The 20,432-nt window shown below is 40.6% G+C and overlaps 1 protein-coding gene across 1 annotated transcript in view; it reads left to right on the top strand.

Moving 5' to 3' along the window:
- SNRK (SNF related kinase) overlaps positions 1-17,011 on the top strand; it is a 29,626-nt gene extending 12,615 nt beyond the window's left edge. The window contains exons 3-6 of the mRNA XM_042806490.1: positions 3,931-4,072; positions 6,688-6,900; positions 7,997-8,131; positions 13,148-17,011. Of these exons, the coding sequence (XP_042662424.1) occupies positions 3,931-4,072; positions 6,688-6,900; positions 7,997-8,131; positions 13,148-14,366 (1,709 nt within the window). The 3' untranslated portion in view covers positions 14,367-17,011. The remainder of the gene's footprint in view (positions 1-3,930; positions 4,073-6,687; positions 6,901-7,996; positions 8,132-13,147) is intronic.
- The last annotated feature ends 3,421 nt before the right edge of the window (positions 17,012-20,432 follow it).

The following is a 20,432-nucleotide window of genomic DNA, read 5'->3' as shown; positions in this document are numbered from 1 at the left end:
CCCTTTAGTGAACTAGTGCCATTCAGTGAATGGATAAAAATGTAAGTAGATATTGTTGGTTTTGCTTTTAAATGTATATCCATGGCTTCTAATAAAGTGTGAAAGCAGGAAACTGTCTCAGTTAGGATTTTTCCTCTGAGTTGACATAAGGTGTATCAAATTAAGAACATACTACAAGGGCTGCCTTCACTAAAAAGAGAGTACGTTTTTGCAAGCATGGTGGAGATTAAAGAAAATAGTCTGTTCCTTTAAACTTTGAGTTATTTTTCTTCCCCCTTTCCCCATTCATTAGCTGGTCTAATAAGAGATGTTACTTCTATCTAGAAACCTGACTTTGATGAGATGTCAGGCTCCTATTCCATTGCTGCTCCAAGATCTTTCTAATCTGCTCACACAACTGCCTTGTCAAAGTTGATGCTTTTGACCAAATGAGGTCACTAGACCTTGATCGAGGCTTTCACTCAGTTTGAATGAACCCCCCATTTGTAACAGGGTAAGAACACTCTGTGGCATTTAGAAAGGAGAGATCAAGGTGCCATTGTCTGCTCCGCTGGTAGAAGTGGTCTCCTGGGCAGAAGCAGTTATTCTCCTTTTGCTGCACCTCGTATGTGAGCAGAAATGGGCAGGAGCAGGGTACAGCACAAGAACAGGCAGCACGTACTGACCAGGGGTTGATCAAAGCTCTTGATCAGTTGAGTGCAAACCATCTCCATCTTCCATAGGTTCCTTGGGATCCAGAGGACAGATGAACTTTCTCTTTATTAATAGGAGAGTGATAGAGTAGTGCTGATTATGGCAGCACAAAACAGTATGGTAAAGAACATTCCTGTGTGTGGCTTTGTTTATTGGAGGAAAGCATTTTCATTCCTTTCAATATTTTTTGCCGTGTATTTTCTGAATTCAACTCAAGAATATGCAGCTGTGGATCTCCAGTAGAGAAAAGTGGAAAGTGCAGATAGAGGATTGATTTTTGCATGTATAAAATGGCTTGAAGCTAATAAATTGGGCATAAGCATTAGCATTTCCTATATATGAACCCTATAGTCATTTAACTGTCGATGTTTTTAAATATTTCAAAATTATTGTGAGTGTTATTTTAGAATATCTGCTTTGAAGACCTCAGATCCTAAACCTTGGACTTTGAGTTATGCCAAAGGCTGGCAAACCAGCAAGTTTAAATTTATTTGCATGTGGGGAGTGTAGGTCATCTGTTTAAATTTAGAAGAGATATTTACAAGCAAGACTTTTAACTCTCACTTTATGGACCCTTTTTGCAGAGAGGAGATGATTTCCCTTTTTTACTAGTATCACCTATATCAAGCCATAAGTGACTTCAAAACTTGCAAAATAAGAACTTTATAATGCAATACCCCCAGGGTATTTGCTGTTCTGGAAACTTTTGCAGAGAGATCTGTCTGTAAAAATCCTAATTTTTATTTCATGCAGTGTTGTTATCTGTCTTTAAAAAAGTGTCATTGTGAAATTATGTGGTAGGTTGGGAAGGGCAAGATACAGTTGTTACTGTTCGTATTTTGTTTAGGATTGCACACAGCTTTTGGCTGAATAAGTGTAGTTTAAAATACCGGTGAATAATCCAATTCTTATAAACCAGTTCCATTTTCCGTTGTTCTTTCATTGTTTGTATATTTCAAATTAAGCTATTTAGAAAATTTTTTAAGTGTCTTCTGTCAGCTACTTTTACCAATTCCTTCACACTTACCATCTTTATACTGTGTTTGGTGTGAGGAGTGAAAAATAATTGTGTGTTATAGCTGAGCTGAGGCAACCCTGTGCTTGTTGAAACGGAGCACTCGAGTTCTGGGTGTTCACGCTGACAACATTATTTTAGTTCTTGCTGTGCTGTGTCATGCTTTCACTTTCTCAAACACCTACAACGCTCTGCTGCATGGACTATTCTAAAAAATACTTCATGCTGAAAGGATACATGAAGCATTTTATTGTGGGGAAGTATCGACCAGCATACTAGGATAGATTGTATCACAAAATAGATTTTAGGCAACGTGGAAAATCTGGGAAGGACATTGCCATCCAAAAGATGACTGCTAATAGAAATGCATGAATTCACATGTTTTATGTGCTTGCAAAAAATTAGTTCTTATCTTTTGTGTGGTGAGAGAGAGAATGCACCAAAACTTTTTTGCCACTTTCAAACTGAACAGCAGGAGAAAAAGTAGCCATACAAAATTAAAGGTGTTACTGTCTAGGTGAAATTACCTCTTTGTCTTGTGAGGCTTTTAAAAATCCTATATTGCTGAACATTCAGCTTTCTGGCATCAGGCTATCAAAGTATTAACGCACTTACTGAATCTTAAACGTGAATAGTCATGTTGAATGTGCAGGTGTATGTGATATGCTGTACCAGCCTCAAAATGCTCAGTACCTACAGGATTGAGGCCCTAGTAATCGTAACAGAAATCATGTAATTGTCCGAGTTAATAGCATACACTTACTACAAATTAGTGCTCTAAAGAAAATTACCATGTACTGTTTCTGCTCCTCTGTCAGCTAAACCATATGAAGAATGGGTTGTAACTAGCAAAATGAGTAATTGTTCTAGGGATGAATGTGTGTGATTTACATTATTAAATCAAATTGTAGCCATCCTTCAGCTTTAAATGCACATCAAGTAATTTTTGTAGGGCACAGAAATCAAGATGCAGTTGGGTAAATAACTTAGAGTGGTTCACTCTTGCAAGCTCTTCCAGGATGGAGCTGGTGTGCTCTGCTTCTTAGAACTACTGCCCTCTGCTCTCCCCTTTCCTCGTTTCTCTCCGTTCAGCTATTTCGTTTTACTGGGTACAGATCTGTGAAATGCTGGGGCGTAGGACCCAAAATTGCCACTGAAACTTCCAGAGCCTGGATTTGTAGGTGAAGATGAAGAGCAGGGCCTTTTTTCTGAGTGTATGTTGGAGTTCTTTATTTTTATGCTATATGAAATATTTCTAAATTTTTAAGCTTCCTGTATTTAATGCAATGAGACTTGTGAAACATTTTATTCTAGGTGAACTCTTTATTAAGATTTGAACTAAATGTTAGCTTTTTCAGTAAGTAGAAACCAACCAAAGGGCTTCATACCCAGCAGTTCTTCTTTTTCATCTTTTGGTATGCCATTTCATTGGGGAACAGGAGAGTTGTTAAATGTTTTTTGGTTTTGTTTGTTTGGTTGTTTGGTTTTTTTGTTTGTTTGTTTTTTTTTAATTTTATTTTACACAAGCAGGAATTAGAAGGAAACAAGAAGACTCTCAGAGTTTAGTTGAGATCACTTAATTGTTATGTTTGATGGATATTAAAAAAAAAAAAAAAAAAACACTCTACCATTTGTAATATGATTGGGGTAAGAAGGTATTTTTCCCTAAATGGTTTAATTTATTTACTATTAGATCTAGTAAGAAATTTTTTAAAGCAACATTACTGAAGGAAAAACAGATTTAGTTCAATCTCATTGAAATAAGTGCCTTTATAATTTTTTTACCTCATTACAGTATCATGTAAACTATATTGAGAATGGTTTATGCCAGCCACTTAAAAAGGAATGTGCTTTGAATACAAATTTAATAATCTGTACCTACCTGCGAAGAGAATGTTAACGAATGGTTGTCTTCTGAGTGACCACATTATCTTCAGCTTTATCTAACACTTTGCTGTCAAAGATGTTATGCATCTCAAAGTGTTCTGCATACTTGAAGTCAAGAATTCTGATTCTTTTTTCCTCTAAAACTAGAAAAGTTGTCAAACAATGGAATTACTGTATTTTGTACTTCAGTGGAATAGCAAATTCCCTAAGTAACGCTCATAATCAAGCGTGCAGTAATAACCCCAGTATGCATCTCAAGAATGCTTCATGGTTTTGATGGTAATTCTGTCTGTTTCCTCAACAGTTATTTTAAACAATGTATTATATATTTACAGATATATGGAGTTTAGGGGTCATCCTCTTCATGTTGGTTTGTGGACAACCACCATTTCAAGAAGCAAATGACAGTGAAACTCTGACTATGATAATGGACTGCAAATACACAGTGCCACCTCACGTGTCCAAAGAATGTAAAGAGTAAGTAGAGTACTAAAAACCCTGGAAGCATTCGTAGAAGTGGATTCTCATTACCTCTGGGAGCTCCCCATAGCATGTTATCAGTGTGTGGAATATTCCTTGCCTGTTAATAAGATATTATGCCTAATGCTTTTGCTTAGATGTTAGTATTGCTTCACGTCGGTTGAGTACTGTCTTGGACACCAATATTGCATTTTTAAATTTTTTGTGTCCTTTCTTACTAAAGGTTAGTCCCACTGTTTATTTTTTGGCAATAGATTTTTTTTTTTTTTTTTTTGCCCCCACACTTTGTGAAACTTAATTTTGATTTTACACAATGTATCTATCTTTTATGTGTCTCAGTTGTCAGGTGTTTTATAAATGATTGAAAAAGCTCCTCACCACTGCCTGGCTTTGACCACCACTCTCGTTGGACAAATTACAAGGTGTGGTTGAGAGTATTTTGTGGAAGGGGTTAAAAAGATAATGATTCCTATGGATTTCTGTTCAGAATACAAGTTGTCAAAACCCAAGGATGTCGCACCAAGTTTTGCTCATCTCCTACTGAAATTGCAACTTCAAATCAACATTCTACCAAGGCAATCAAGGGAGAAAAAAATTCTGTCTGCAAATACCATATGCCACTTGGGAATCATGACTCATTTTGATGTGTTGTTTTTCTGTGGTGTTCACTGCAGCTTTTTTTTTTTTTTCGGATACGTTCCAGTATTTCCCATATTTCCCTATCAGTTAATGACCTCTTCTTTCCTTTTAATATATTATCCCAGTTGCATCATTTAGACTATTTTACAATGTTTGGGTGGTTTCTGGAATCTGCGACAGAGTATCTTTTAATTTTCAAAATGAAAGGCCAGATGCCTTTATAAGTGCTTGAAAAATGCATTTGGTCCACTCAAACTAGAGCAGCATCTAGGATTCTGTTATTTGACATAGAATTAATTTTGTTACAGCTGCGGTCATAATGACCATTCCTCTCTTCACCTGTCATCTGTGTGGTCCTGAAATCTCATGCATAACTTGATACCATAGCTGGTTTTCATGTCTTGTTATTAGTGTCTGGTATTTCCAGTAACATGGAAAAGCTGCTGTCAGTGCTCTCAACAGCTCTAAGAGCTTTACATACAGGAAGAAGTTTAAAATACAATACAGGAAGAGGTTTAAGAGAGCTCTTATCAGTGAATTGTATCGAATAAATCTCTTGAGATTCTGCATGCTATGCTGAGGCCAGGAAATGTTTTGGGTTTGTTTTGGTTTTTTTTTGCAGCCTTTCGCTTAATATTTTGGCTAACGCCCATTTGCTGAAAGGCCCAAGTAGATCTGCTTTCCTCTATGTGTTGCATCATCAGCGTATGATCAGTTAGCCAAGTCCTCTATAGGTTAGGTTTTCTTAGGGAAAAGGCTCTGGGAATGTTTAAACTTCCTGCTTGGAGTGAAAGCATTCTTGGTGGTTTGGGATGCATAAGCAAGCTTAAAGCGGGAGGCACATGTGGGATGTTTGTGTGGTTTTACTGTAGGTGTGGTTTAAAAGAAGTCAAATGAAGAAATGAAGTATAGCATTTGTTTCCTTTCTGTCATATTAATAAGAGCAAAGAAAATAAAGGTTTCCATGTCTCACCCCGCCTTTCCTTTTGGCAAAGGCAGAGACCACAGCTACTAAGTATATATGTGACAATTCTGTTTTTTTTTTCACAGTAGAGCTTTAAGAAATCTGAATTAACCTCCATTTTAAAATCCAGACATCATCTCACACTAAAAAAAAAATTGTGATTACCTTTGTGATTTGTGTGGCCTTGCACTATGAAGTTGCATGGTGTAGTCTAGTTAGTACAGTGAAAACCATTGTGTGAGAACTGCAGAACTTTCATTCTACACGTTGGAGCAATAAAGTTTCATTGGAACCTTGGCACTGAAACTCTATGTGCATGTTCTGTTTGTTCTGCAAAGCCAAAAATACCTCCCCCAAGAATTTTTCACATCTGGTAGGTGAATAGAGATGTGCTGTGCTAATTGTCATCTTTCTCTGCTTATTTGGGGAATTTATGCACTTCTTTCCAGCACTTGTAAGCATCAGTCTGAACCCATTAGTAGCTTCATCACCCCAGGTAGTGCTGTGTTTTGGTTTGTATTTTTTCTCTATGGATAGAACAGATCACTGTTCTTTCAGGGATATTGAAGAATCAAATGTCTGATAGCTATTTCAGAGTAAAATATTTCTACTTATCTTGCCGTTCCGTCTCCTTGTTGACACCAGCAATAATAGAAAATTGTATTTCTATTACTTTACAGACCAGCCTGTAGGCCATCTGTGACACTTGCCCTATAAGGCCTATTAAAAACAAACAAACCAGAAAAATCAGGTTAAGAATCTAAGCATAGTAAATGAAAACTGCAGTGTTTGTTATTTCTAGTTTTTAATACGTAAATTGTTTGTTTCAGTTCAGCAACATTTGGAATGTCTTTGAGAATAAATAATTTCCCATGACATTGTTTATTCTAGAGACTTCTAAAGGTCTGTGTGGACGGACAGCAGAAAATTTCATCCTAATGTCGCTCTTACAATGTCTGCTTTTTAAACACGTGAGTGCATTTTGTTTAGATTTATTTTTTATTCACAGTCTAATTACACGGATGTTGCAGAGAGACCCGAAGCGAAGGGCGTCTTTGGAAGAGATTGAAAACCATGCATGGCTCCAAGGAGTTGACCCATCTCCCGCAACAAAATACAATATTCCTCTTGTGTCATATAAGAATCTGTCTGAGGAGGAGCACAACAGTATAATACAACGTATGGTTCTGGGTGATATTGCAGACCGAGATACAATAGTGGAGTAAGTTGTCAATTTTCTATATCCAGCTTTTGTGCATCTGTTACTTTTGATTAAAGAATGTCATGAGAACCTGGGTACTCCAGTGTTTAAATATCAAGCCATTCACTTAGCAAACAAGATCCTACAGTCTTGCTCTGTGATAGGATATTCTAGGATGAGAAGTACTTAAGGAGATGCAACCTTAGGAAAAACCTCAAGAAAATGTTTTGGAACACTGATTCCTGCAGTAGTTTGCCATCTTGAGTAAACTTAAGGGCTTTGAAATATCTGTTTTTATTTGTGCCTCATATCTTATGCATATTTGGAGGTGATAACATTGTAGCATTTTTTCCTTAGTAAGTTTCCAGTATAACTGAATCTTTGTTAATTTAAAATATTATTTCTTTTATCTATATAATGCAACATAGTAATTGTCACCGAGTGAGCTGGCTAGAAAGCTGTATAGTTTTTTTCTAATAGATTAAAACCCCCAAATTTCTAAAATATCCCCAAAATCAAGAGAGGACTTAAAATTGTTTTTTTTTTTTTTTGTTTTGTGTTTAAGCTGGAAAAACTGTTACTATCTTACCATTTGGAGGGCAGGGTGGGGAAGCAGCAGACTTGCTTCTTAAGCTTTTAGCTGCATAACAGTGGCATCCTTTCTGTTAGAATGTCTGAATGATGCTTACTGCCTTATGAAGTTAATTTTACTGTAAATTTAACGTGACAGCCCTAAAATAATGAAAGTTTTTCCTCCAGTTGTTGCATTAACAAATATTTGTGGCTGTATGTGCCAGTGGGAAAGCCCATCATTGGTGCATAGTATTAATGAAATACAATTTAATCATTTAAAGAATGTTCAGTAAAGGAAGAATTAGTTAAATTGTTTTTATTATATTCTAAAGATATCCTCATCCAACTGTAGTTGAAATGACTAGACTTTCATGGCTCTTTATTTTTAATAAATCTAAGACGTGCTTGTCAAAACAGCAAAAATACGCAGTTCTGGTTTTAGGCGCTCCTGCTGTGAGAAGTACAGCAAAGTGTGTGAGAATCATGTCCAGTTTTCTAAAAACCATTGATGTATGGTTTATTTCATGTTTTGTACTTTCCTCAGGGCACTGGAAACTAACAAATACAATCATATCACTGCTACTTACTTCTTGCTAGCTGAAAGGATTCTGCGAGAAAAACAAGAGAAAGAAATTCAGACCAGATCCGCAAGCCCTAGCAACATCAAAGCTCAGTTCAGGTGAGAATTTAGGAATCTAAATGGTTTCTTTTTTTTTTTTTTTAACTTGGCTTAATGAGAATATTATTGAATTGCTCAAGTACTGTTTTCTTAAAAACAGTAAAATACTTATTCATTGCAAATTTTAAATGTCTTTAAAGTGCTGTGGATGCTTTAGAAGCTGTTCAGAAATCAGTTACCAGTAATATTTTCAATTCCTACTGTTTTCAGGAAATGACTAATCAATTTGAAATCTGTATCTGAAGTAGTTATTTTTCACACCTGCTAGGAAAGGGTATGTTCCCTGACCTTCAGTTCCTCCTACAATTCGTGTATGTAATGTCCCTGGAAAAAAATTACTTGCATAATCCATAGATATGATGGAGAATTCGTTATAAATAAGAAATCACTCTGAATTTGATGTTGCAGTTTAGTTGTTAGCTTTGATTTTTCATAAGCCAAACATCCCCTAAATCAAGTTTAGAGCGAACATCTGTAGGTTATGTTCTCTTTAATATCAGTTGATATGCCTATTGTCTTAGGAAAACTGTTGAATTAATTGCTTTAATCAGCCATTTATAAATGCATTGCAATAGACTTCGTTTTTGTTTTGTTGTTTGTTTGTTTGAATTTTTAATTTTTTTGTTTTAGTTTGACAAAGGTTCCCTGAGAGTTTCAAAGCTTCAGCTTGTGAAACAGTAAAACTAAAGGGGGAGGTGGGGTCTGGCACGTAGTTGGTATTGATCTGTTCAACCAGTCCATTTGCTCTGCAACCAGTTAGGAAAGCATCCTGTATTTTCAGTTACAGCAGCATATGCTTTAAAAAAAGCAAACAAAACAAACACAAAGAGGATAGTATAGTTTCTACTTGCATATTGATATTGGAGAGTGCAAGATTTTCAAAGTTATTTTTCTTAAACATTTTGGTTTTAGTTTCCTGAGTTAAGTGTTAGACTACAACTAGGGATCTGCTAGTACTAAAAAAAAAAAAAAACCAACAGTCTTTAGTGGCCTATCTTGGCGATCTTCCCAGTGAAGATGGAGGTTATGCCAAGGCATTTCCATTAATTTTTGTTCTCTAACCTCCAGTCTCTTCAAAAGTTGCCTTTTAGGTTTTGGTAAAATATTATTGGTAGCAGTTATTAGCAATAATAACAATTGTTAGTAGCTAATCTCTTAATGAGAGAAGAATAAGAGCTTATGGTGGTGTCTAGAGTTGCTGCCTATCTTCAGTGCTGTTAATCTGTTTTAGGACTTAGAGAAAAAGGCAAAATAGCCTATTCATTCTAAAGGGTTCTTTGTGCAACTTTCATGTCATGTGAAACCATTTACTAGGAATGATAATAGGGACATAAATGCTGTGGTGTCCTTCTGGTGCATATCCATATTTTCCTTGGCCTAATCGATAGGTCAGATACTACTACCTCAAGTTCAATCTAGAAAAAATGTACACTTGTTATAAATTAATGGCACGCACTTTGGAAAAATAGGTTAAAGATACATTATCTTCATTGGTTGCTACCTTGGATTGAGGGTGAGATTTTGGAGGCATCTCTTCTGAATCCCATTCCATCTACCTGAATAAAGAGTTGTTTCCCTCTGAACCTTACAGTGGTTCTCAACATCTTTGTCATCTCAGATGCGCCCTGTGCTGTGTACTACAGTATACTGAAATTTTGTTGCTGCACTCAAAAGTTCATTCACTCAAAATTTCCTACATAAGTGACTATTGTCTTACGTTGCATGGTTACAAGTACTTCAGAAGCGTTGTTGTTGCAGGCAGCTAAGGGTTGCCGACAGAACCGAAATGCTCTGGAGCATGGTGTTACAGAGCTTTTCTTCAAGGGTGGTACTGTAATGCTCCCTCTGCAGCTCTCTGCTAATGGTTCACCCTCTTATTTTACGTCAGTTTCTCTTAAAAAAGAAATCCAAGGAGAGCACCAAATGTGTCTAGCACTAAGTATTTGTTATAAGACAAATTACTTCAGAGGAAAATGTTGAGTTTACCTTTAAATGAAAACTCTAAAACCACAAAGTCTGCTTTTAAATTGTTTTTTCTCTCTGCATCAGTGCCACTCTTTCAGTAGAACTGCTCCAGTTATATGAGAAACTAGAACAAACAAGTTCCTAGAATCTAAATCTTGATACAAATTTGTAAAGTTGAATGGGGTGGTTGAAGCCTGCTGTATGAGTATGAATTTTATTTTCATGACACCGACATCTGCATAAACTCAGGAACTCTTGCCTTTAATGGTTCCAGGTAGAATTCCAGCTCCATCCTTGTCTTCATGATGGTTCTAAATGCAAAGTGTTTGTATAGAATGACCTCATGGAAAAGGCAATAAAGTAGTGCATTACTTTGATTTTGAGACTTCAAAAGATTTAAAACAAAAACAAAAACAAAACCCCAAGATTAATTGCAATGTGGAGCTTCCCTTTTGTCCTACTCTCCACTCAGGCCTATTGGGAATAAGGTGGGGGGGAAGGGAGGCAAATGGGGGTTGCTGTGAGGGATAAACGTACTGTAGTGAGGAGGTTTATTGCCTGGAAACTACAGCACTGTTAGATACTATATTTACCCTTTATTGTGACAGCCACAGAACTCTCTTCCTTTTCTTGCTGACAATCCAGTCTGTTCTTAAAGCATGGTAAATTCTTGAAAGGTTTAGATCTTCATTTTCTGTTGCTTCTGTAGTTATGTTTCGAATTTAAGTCCTATTTGTTAATCACAGACAGTTGTTTGTGTTTCAAATACCCAGCATAGCATAAGGCATCAGAAAAACTAGGTCAGTGGTTCCAAGCGTTTCTGGAACCAGTGGGGCCTAAGGGAGGATGCTGGTGTCAAACCAAGGAGCTCCAGGGCCTGAGGACCGCGGCCTGAGCTCCAGGGCCTGAGCTCCAGGGCCTGAGCTCCAGGGCCTGAGCTCCAGGGCCTGAGGACCAGGGCCTGAGCTCCAGGGCCTGAGGACCACGGCCTGAGCTCCAGGGCCTGAGGACCAGGGCCTGAGCTCCAGGGCCTGAGGACCACGGCCTGAGCTCCAGGGCCTGAGCTCCGTGGCCTGAGCTCCAGGGCCTGAGGACCGCGGCCTGAGCTCCGCGGCCTGAGGACCACGGCCTGAGCTCTGCTTCTTGTCTGGCCAGCCTGGGTCGGGGCTGCTGGTTGCGTGGCCTCCCTCCAGGCAGAGCTGCTCACTGGAGGGAAACTGGTGGGAGGGCACCAGCAGCTCCCAGTGCCCAAGGAGACAGGAAGGGGCCTGAGCGGCCGCTCCCTCGCGCGGGTGCGTCGGCAGCCGGGTCCTGCTGTTAGAGGATCCTGGTGGATTTTTTCTTTCACTGGTTTGTTAAGCAAAACCAAAGCTAGCGCTTCAAAACAGTCTGCAGTTAGGCTTGAGGAGTTTGATGTTGGCTTTATTAAAGTACTCTTCTTCAAAGTTCATACAGCTTGGAAGGTAGTTGTCAGCTGTGCAGACAGGCACCTCATGCTTCAGGATCCTTTTTCCATCCAGCTGATGGAGAGCCTTGAGCAAACGCAGTCCGGGTGCTGCCATTAACTTTAAACACCTTAAAAGAGCATGTTTAGAATAAGAATAACAAAGAGGTGTCTGAGCTTTCCCTGTTTCTTCAGCTTGACCTCTTAGCACAGCAGGGATCAGGAAGGTGGTATGATCCTTCCATCTTTGCATGCAGGCTGTCCAGCCAGGTGTCTGGGGTCACAGAAACATTCTCCGTTTCCTCTCCCGCTTTCCTCCCACGCCTTGTTTCTAAACTGGGCTACGAAGTCATGCAGTCCTTCCTTTTGCACACCTGAAATATGGTTGGGAATGTCTTGTAATATGCTATCCATATGCTCACAGAGGTTTCTACTACAGCTTTTCATGAAGTATGTTGGAGTATTTTAGTTCTGTGAAGTTAAATGATTGTCAGACTTTTAAAATATAAAGATAACTCTTACTTTGAGAGGTAAGAAAAGATTTCTAGCCCCAAGAAACGTGGGGCTAATGGTGAATGAAGCAATTGAAATGACTCGGTGTTATGATGTTGGTCTGTAGGTGTTGGCCTTTTGGATTAGGCTTTCAAAATACAGAGAGAGGAAGGACTGGCAGTCTTTGTTCTTAATTTATTCTGTGTGCATTATAGGAAAATTACAAATACATATTAGGTTTAAAGTAAAATACAGATCATTAGATACTAGCCTAGATACTGGAGATAAGACATCAGCTGCTAACTGTAAAACCAATTCACACTCAAGTGTTACTTTCATTTTGATGTGAGCTAATGCCAGAACACAGTCATACAATTTGAACTTGGATATATTTTTTTTCAGGTGTCATATTCTTAGGCAGTTTGAGTCCTGAATTCATACAGCTGTATTATTCCAGTTGCTCAGCTAAGGATAAATAAATGTATGATTGCAATTCATGTCTGTTTAAAATTAGGGATTTTGTAGAATAGAGCTTCTTCTCAATGAGACTTAGTGAAAATGAGATAATGTTTCTTCTGACTCAACTTCTTAGTCTCACTCCTGTTAATTCTAACCTAATTTTTATATTAATAGTGGGAGGGGGTGGGGAGGGGAAATAACAGAACCTTCAGATTAAAGGTAGTTTGCAATACTACCTTATTTAAGTTGTGCTTGAATCAGCTTGTGTCTTCCTCTAGGTACTGGTGGTTCTATACCTACTTCAGATTATTTTATTTTGAGACACGATCATTTAAAGCTTTTTACTGCTTAATTCTTTTTCTGAGAGCAGTGAAATCTTAAGATTTGCCAGTAGCCAACATAATTTCTGAACTATACTTTTGTATACATATGATATTCCTTTCAAATAACAGTATGTCTGAAGGAACGCACATTCTCTGAGAGTGTTTCATTTTCCTCCCTTACTCAGTACTGTTATTTACAAACATGCCACTCAGCGGGCCAATTTGTGTAGCAGCACTTGTGTTTCTCTTGCGCAGAGCTTATATTTTCTTTCATGTTCCGAAACGCTTGCCATGCTCTAACTCTTCGTTTATCCTTTATAATTGTTTCTGTAGGCAATCGTGGCCAACAAAAATCGATGTACCCCAAGATCTGGAGGATGACCTTACAGCTTCTCCTCTCTCCCATGCAACTGTTCCTCAGTCACCAGCTCGCACGGCTGAGAATGTTCTCAACGGCCACCGAAGCAAGGCCCTTGGTGATTCAGCAAAGAAAGAAGATATCCCTGAATTAGCTGGACCGGCACTTTCGGCAGTCCCATCGGTGAGCTTAAAACCCACTACGAGTGGCCGGAAGTGCTTGTTCAGAGTAGAAGAAGATGAAGAGGAGGACGAAGAAGATAAGAAACCTATTTCTCTCTCTACTCAAGTTGTTCTGCGCCGTAAGCCTTCAGTTACAAATCGTCTTACTTCAAGAAAGAGCGCACCGGTCCTCAATCAAATCTTTGAGGAGGGAGAGTCAGACGACGAGTTTGACATGGATGAGAACTTACCCCCAAAGCTCAGCAGGTTAAAAATGAATATCGCTTCACCTAGCACGGTGCATAAACGCTACCACAGGAGGAAAAGCCAGGGACGGGGCTCCAGTTGCAGCAGCTCAGAGACGAGCGACGACGACTCGGAAAGCAGGAGACGCCTAGACAAAGATAGTGGGTTTACTTACTCCTGGCACAGGCGGGATAGTAGCGAAGGGCCACCCGGCAGCCAAGGAGATGGTGGTGGACAAAGCAAACCAAGCAACGGGAACGGAGGGGTAGACAAGACGAGCCCGAGTGATAACAACAAAGGCGGGGGGAGTCCCTCCGGTAGCTCCGGTGGGAGCACCAACAACACGTCAGGTTCCACCCGGAGATGCGCTGGGTCTGGAAACTCAATGCAGCGATCGTCTAGAAGTGCAGGGGAACTGGTTGAAAGCCTGAAGTTAATGAGCCTTTGCCTAGGTTCACAGATTCACGGCAGCACTAAATACATTATTGATCCTCAAAACAATCTGTCTTTTTCCAGCGTAAAAGTACAGGAGAAATCAACATGGAAAATGTGTATAAGTTCCAGCGGAGGCACAAACCAGGCTTCATCGTTGGGTAACCTAAAATTTTTTTCTGACCAAATGTCAGAGGCGGCAAATGAATTGGAACGGATAAAGACAAGGAACTTGAAAAACAATGTGCTACAACTACCTCTCTGTGAAAAGACGATATCTGTGAATATTCAGCGGAACCCAAAGGAGGGGCTGCTGTGTACCTCCAGTCAAACCAGTTGTTGTCATGTCATTTGACAACGACCTGACTTTAATAGCTTGATCTACTTGACAGCATCATTCTTCCCTTTCAGAGCTGTAAACAGCTTGTCATGGACCCCCTTTTGTTGTCTTAAGATTTTTAAGTGGGCTTTGAGCAGTTATTTATTATACTTTAATTTTGTGTTTGCTTGATGGTATGACAATGCATGGTCTTTGCATGCTGCTAGCTGATACGTTTTTCTTTTTCAACAAAACAGAATATTTTATTGTGTAATTTCTACATTTATAATTTTACTATGGCAGATCTGGATTAAATTAAAATAAATATCTGGATCCTAATGTAAATGGAGCACTTAGAAGTTTCATGTTCTGCACTTAAACTAGAGAGAGCAGCTTTTGTTTGCTTGTGAAATGTTAATTCTTGTTCTGACCTTCTGTGATAACTAAAATACGTGATACGTGGCATACTTCTATGTGTCTGAAACAGAACCAAAGCAATAATGTTTTGATGCTGAAAACTCTTCAGGGAGCTTTCAGATGTTCCAAGGCTTGTACAAAGCAAAGATGCACTGAAAATTAGTGATCTTGAAATATGATTTTTAAACCCACACCTATTTGTCTTAAGCTATGATATGGATGAAGTTGTGGCTCAAAAATCAAACTGAAAAGATCTTGTTTTGCTAGAGGCAGTTTTCCTTAAAAAAAAAAAAAAAAAAAAAAGGCAAGTAGATTTGTAAGGCAGCTTTCTCCCATAGAAATGTGTTAATATTACAAGCAGACAATCTTCTTTTTTAATATAACAAAGGTAAATTATTAAGTCTACTTCTGAGTTTTTACATGCTAACTGAAAATAAAGTATTTGTATGAATTACTTTTTGTTATTAGTATATCATGACACTTAATATTTTAGGTTTTTTACCTTGTAAACCTTCTCCCCTGTTCTCCCCTCCCTGAGATTTCAGAAGGCAATAAGGGATGGAAAACCTTTAGGTAATTGGATTAAAATTGAAATAGTTATTGACATTTACATTTTTTTCTCATTACTCTTTTTAAGACTTAAAATACTGCTGTTCCCCACATGTACATCACTTATTTTCCCTCAGTAATAATGCTTTTTCATAAAGTCAGTTTAAAATAGCATATAGGAAAATATTTATTTTACAGCTCTTAGCCTTTCTGTCGGGTTTCCCATTGCCATGGCAAGGTCTTGATTTAGAGTATTTCTGTACAAAAGGATACTTTTGACCAGATGAATTAACTTTGTGGAATTTTATTATCTAGAATAAAATATATTGCAGATTCCTAGTTTTGGGAAGGGCAAGAATGTTTTATTTTTTCATGCTGTGCACTGGGTCTTCTAAGCAATGCTAGTGAAACTGGTGGTATTATGTAGCAGCGCCCTGGGCAGACGTTGGATGTCTGAGGAGTTTACACTGTTTGAGCATCTTGTAACCCTTGCAGAATGGTCAAATACGACGCATTTCACGTCCACCGCAGAGTGAGCAGAGCACCAAAGAACGGCGTTACGCTTGGTCATAATTTCCGCAGCTCATGACAGCTCTTCCTGGTCACTAAAGGACTTTAGTAAGAGAGCCTAAATTGCGTGGGGTGTTCCCACCGGCCAGCCGAGCCAGAGGTTTTACATTCTGCTTCCTAAACAAGGCAAAGGATAAGCGTTTTGCTTCTTTAAGTTTTAAACTCTAGTTGCAGTTTAGTCAGTGTGATATTTATAATTGAAAAGCTACAAGAATAGATGTGTGGGTGAAGCCATAGAACATATTTGCTTGTAATTTTTGAGCAGGGATCTTACCAAGGGCCAGAAACGAGATGTGTGGTTCACAGGCAGTGAGCGTAACATCCAGGTAGGAGACAAGTTTATAAAGGGCATTGGCAATAAACTTATTTGTTGCAGCTTTTTTCCGATTATTGTAAATACTCTTTCCTGATATTATGTACAGCCTTGGAATGGCACCTTTTAACTAACCCCAGGTGTATTTTGTTTCCAATGTTTTTATATACGACTGTATATATGGTGCTCACTTTAGGACAGCAGTGTTGACCATTTATGCTGCATAGTTGTATTATAGCCTTATAGTTGTGTGTGGTTGGTTGAACCTTTGGGTGTACAAATGTTAGTCTGAGTGGTGTCCTTTATCCAGTTGTTGATAGGTGAATGATTGTGCATGTGGCGTATGTTGTATTATGTTGTCACGTAAAAGGAAGGGCGAGAATAACCACTACATTAAGAGATAATATTGGACCAAACTATTTAGAGCAAGTAAACAGTTTCTTGTACCCCTTAACGTGTCTTTAAAAGTTGCATATAGTTACAGTAGTGTATAAATTAAATATTGTGGAAAAACAATTAGTCTTGTATTTTTCTGTATGTGTGTATATAAATATATATATAAAAAAAATGTACCTCTGGCAACTTAATCTGTATTTAAGATGTGACAATCTTGACACAGAATTTTAAGAGTAGCAGTATAAATAAGCAGAATTAATGAACAGAAATATAAAAATTTCTCACCAAGAAAGAATCCATGTGTGTGTGTTAAGAGGGTACAGAAATATCAGCTGATCTTATTGCTTCCAGCAATGTTTGGCTTTTTCATTGTATAACCATTCACGGTGTGCAACAGAAATGGAAAATCCAGTTAATAATAAAAGTGATACCTTGATCGATGCATAACCTGTGATTTGCACGTCGGCGCGGTTCGTGGTGCTGGCGGGGCCAGGGCAGGCGCCTGCTGGGCGCGCTCTCCCAGTGCCCGCCCGCTGCACAGGCTGCTCGGGCTCACAGGGAGCAGCAGATTCGACTAGAAAGCAGAAGAAACGGAAGCTTGCTTGCCTTGGACAAGTACAACTTTGTGTGGGGGTGCATCTTCCTTTGCAAGCTTCCTGTTATTCCCTGGCACAGCTCAAACTTGTTCATTTGGTCTCGGAAGTTGTCCCTGTTGGCATCCGCAAAACCAGCTTTTTGTTTGCAGGCTGAGGTTGCTGTTTCTTAGGCAGATGCAAGTGGTTTAGTAAACTTGACACGCTGCTGTTCAGCTGGAGAACGTTGGACGCGCTTGTCCAGCTGCCCGTTTTGGGTTTCAACGGCTCAGTTAGGGGGGTTGCTGTGCACAGGTGAGTCCCATCAGCTTTATCTCAGCCGCAGGCGGGACACCTGGCCTGCCCCTGCTGTGACTCTCGGGGACAGCAAGGTGTGTTGCTTGCCTCAGGTTTTTCCTGTCAGATGAAACGAGTGGTTGCATTGACCAGTTTTCCCCATCTGCATTGCGGGGGGGGTGTAAGCTTTTTTTTCTGGTGACGACGTGAGTTGAAGTTTCACCAGTATAAATGAAATGGTTTTATTCCAAACTTAATCCAGTAGTATTCTCTGCAATCTAGGAGGGGTGAGAGTAAGCAAACCACTGGTACACATGAGAAGTGAGTAGCAGGGCATGTGGATCGCACCAAAAGATGCCACACAAACTGCCCAAGATCTGAAGCCGGAGCAGGACACACGGAACAGGACCCCGGGAGTTAATTCCACTTATTTACTCCAACTGCTTCACAGTGTACGTTTTACAACCGTGCCCCACATTGCAGTGTTTAGACTGCCATGTGCTGGAAAACATCTGCTCCTGCACATTTCGTCTAAAATTGGGTATGTCAGTACAGAACGAGAGAACACCACCTAAGCTCCACGCCAGGGGTGTGCTCTCCCTGTCATCACTTACAAGGTGGAGCTAGGAGAGTAATGCTGCTGCTGCTTGCTGTACTTTTGCCAAGATTCTGCCCCTCCTGCCCCCTCAGTCCCTGCCACAGCTTGGGGGGGGTGGGGGTGCAGCTTCTGGCACCCCCTGCCTGGTACCAGTTCACCCACAGCAACGTCCCCGGTGGTTCAGCACAACCTGCTCCTCGGCAGTGATTTAGCAGGGGGCCTGCGATTTAACCGCTCAGGAAACGTGAACTGCAGCCAGGCAGAGACGGCGCGGACACGGGGTGCTTGGCACACGTACCAGGATTAATGGCATTTAACAGGTTCTGTAATTATATGCAATTAACGTACGATTGCTTTATGATGGGCTGGTTGTGCAAAGCTGTACCCACGGGCTGTTGCAGCTGGGCCCCTGCCATTGGCGGGGAGGGACACACCAGGGGAGGAACGGCCAAGGAACTGGGGGGGCTCTGGCCACGCCTGAGCGAGGAAAGGCCTAACAAATCCTGAACTACCCTCCTCTTTCTTTAAGACAAGGCCGAGCACTAACATCTCAGTAGTTGCTTCACCCAGGCCAGATTTTTTTAAGTGAATTTTTCATGAGCAACTAAAGAAATGCGCGAGCCAGTTCGAGAGACCCCAGCGTGGAGGGCTGGCAATAAACAGCTATCGGGGCAAACTGGAACATCCCAAAGATTAGAGACAACCAAGCCACCCCGCCAGCCTTTCCCATGGTTAAGTTGATTTGGGTGAATCAGAACAGATCTGTCTGTCATTAATTCCAGATTATGACTTGCTTTCAATAAAAGGTGTTTCCGTAATAACACGCTGACATGACTGTACTTGGGAAAGCGTAACAGTGACTCACTGGTTCAGCTGCCTACGGAGTGAAGCCAGCGGGGCCCTCGCTGGAGTCACGAAGGTGCAGTGTTTCGAGGGACAGCCAGCTTGCCCTTCTCTGGAGCACTGCTGTCCTTCCCTTGAAGCACAAGCTCTGGCTATTTTTTTTTTTTTTTTAGTGTAAAATTGTAATTACTTTTAACAACGTGACTCCTTTTGGCTTAGCTGTGTGTACTACAAATTAGATCAATTTCTAGAAGTCGAGAACCCTGAATTAGTGACACAGTAAAGTCTATTATACTAAGAAAAAAAAAAAAAATTACAATCTCTATTCACTTTCCCAGATGGTAGAAGGATTATGGCATATGAAAAATGCAAGTATACTTGATACTTCAGAGGACTCAAGAAGGATGGGGTTTTTGTAAGGACTTCAGCAGGCTCTCAGACATGTCATGTCAGATCTCCTTAGCAATTAATTACACAAGGGTTTGCTGAAACATCCTCTTTCTTCTCACTACTCTCCTCTTGAGAAACGCAGGGCTGGGGGAGGCAGGAGGGAAGGATCTGGTTTTCCCTCTGTTTTTCAAGCTCTGGGCTTGAGTGCCCAAGGCCTGGGAGCGGCCCTGGGAGCCAGCAGGGAGGGCTGGTGAGCTCTCACACCGCGCCCAGGCTGGCCTTCATCACACCAGTGATGACAGATGCCATCGCCACCGTGTTTTCTATCAAGCAGTGGGGTGCAGGGAGATCCCTCCTCTCTACAGGTGCCAGGGCTGGCAGCTCCAGCCCGGTGCTGGCTCTCGCCCCCAGCCCGGGATGAGGCACAGGAGAGTTTTCCTGAAGGAATCGCATGGCAGCAGAAGGTGTGGTTCCCCCTGGCTGCGCTTCTCTGAATAAGGAAGTAAACCCAATCAGTGCAAGTCTCTGGATGAGACTCGAGATCTATTCCCTCAGGTCGAGGTAGGCTAAAATACCCAGAATTGCTTGCCTGCTTCCAGAGGAACCTTTCCTCAGGTAATGATGTCTGTGTTTTCCTCTTCTACCATCCTCAAGTTCACAGGAGGTGCTGCAGTCCTGCAAGGACAGTAGAGATCTTAAGTCAGCACATCCTTTTGGGCCACACAATTAGACCCGTGGCTCACAACGTACCTGATGAGAGAGCTTCTGTATCACCAGTCAATTAGTTATGACTGCCCTTTTCCTTAAAAACAGCTTTCTTGGTTGCTATTGCTGCTGCTAAAGAGCCACGTAAAATTCAAACCTTATGGATAGAGACAGGCTCCTCCCCTCGAGTCCTCTTCCCAAACGAGAGGCCTCCAGACTCATCCTAGGTATCTCCCCAAAGCTCGAGACCGGAGGTGAACTTCTTTTCTCACTTAGCCTCAGGCATTAGGAGAACTGCCGCACGCCCAAGCGAAAGGTCCAGGCCAAGGCTGGCACCGGGGGGTGGGGGGGCTTTGGGGCTGGGTGCCAGGCTGTGCCCCGACCCCCGGAGCCCGCTCCCCCCTTGCCGGAACCCACCGTGATCTGCCCGAGGGGCCCCAGCTGCAGCTTCA

This window comes from Tyto alba, unplaced genomic scaffold (genome assembly GCF_018691265.1).
Source record: "Tyto alba isolate M040663 unplaced genomic scaffold, T.alba_DEE_v4.0 Super-Scaffold_46, whole genome shotgun sequence".
NCBI classification, from domain to species: Eukaryota; Metazoa; Chordata; class Aves; order Strigiformes; family Tytonidae; genus Tyto; species Tyto alba.
The sequence above is the reverse complement of the archived record's forward strand: the minus strand, read 5'-3'. Positions and strand labels throughout refer to the sequence as shown.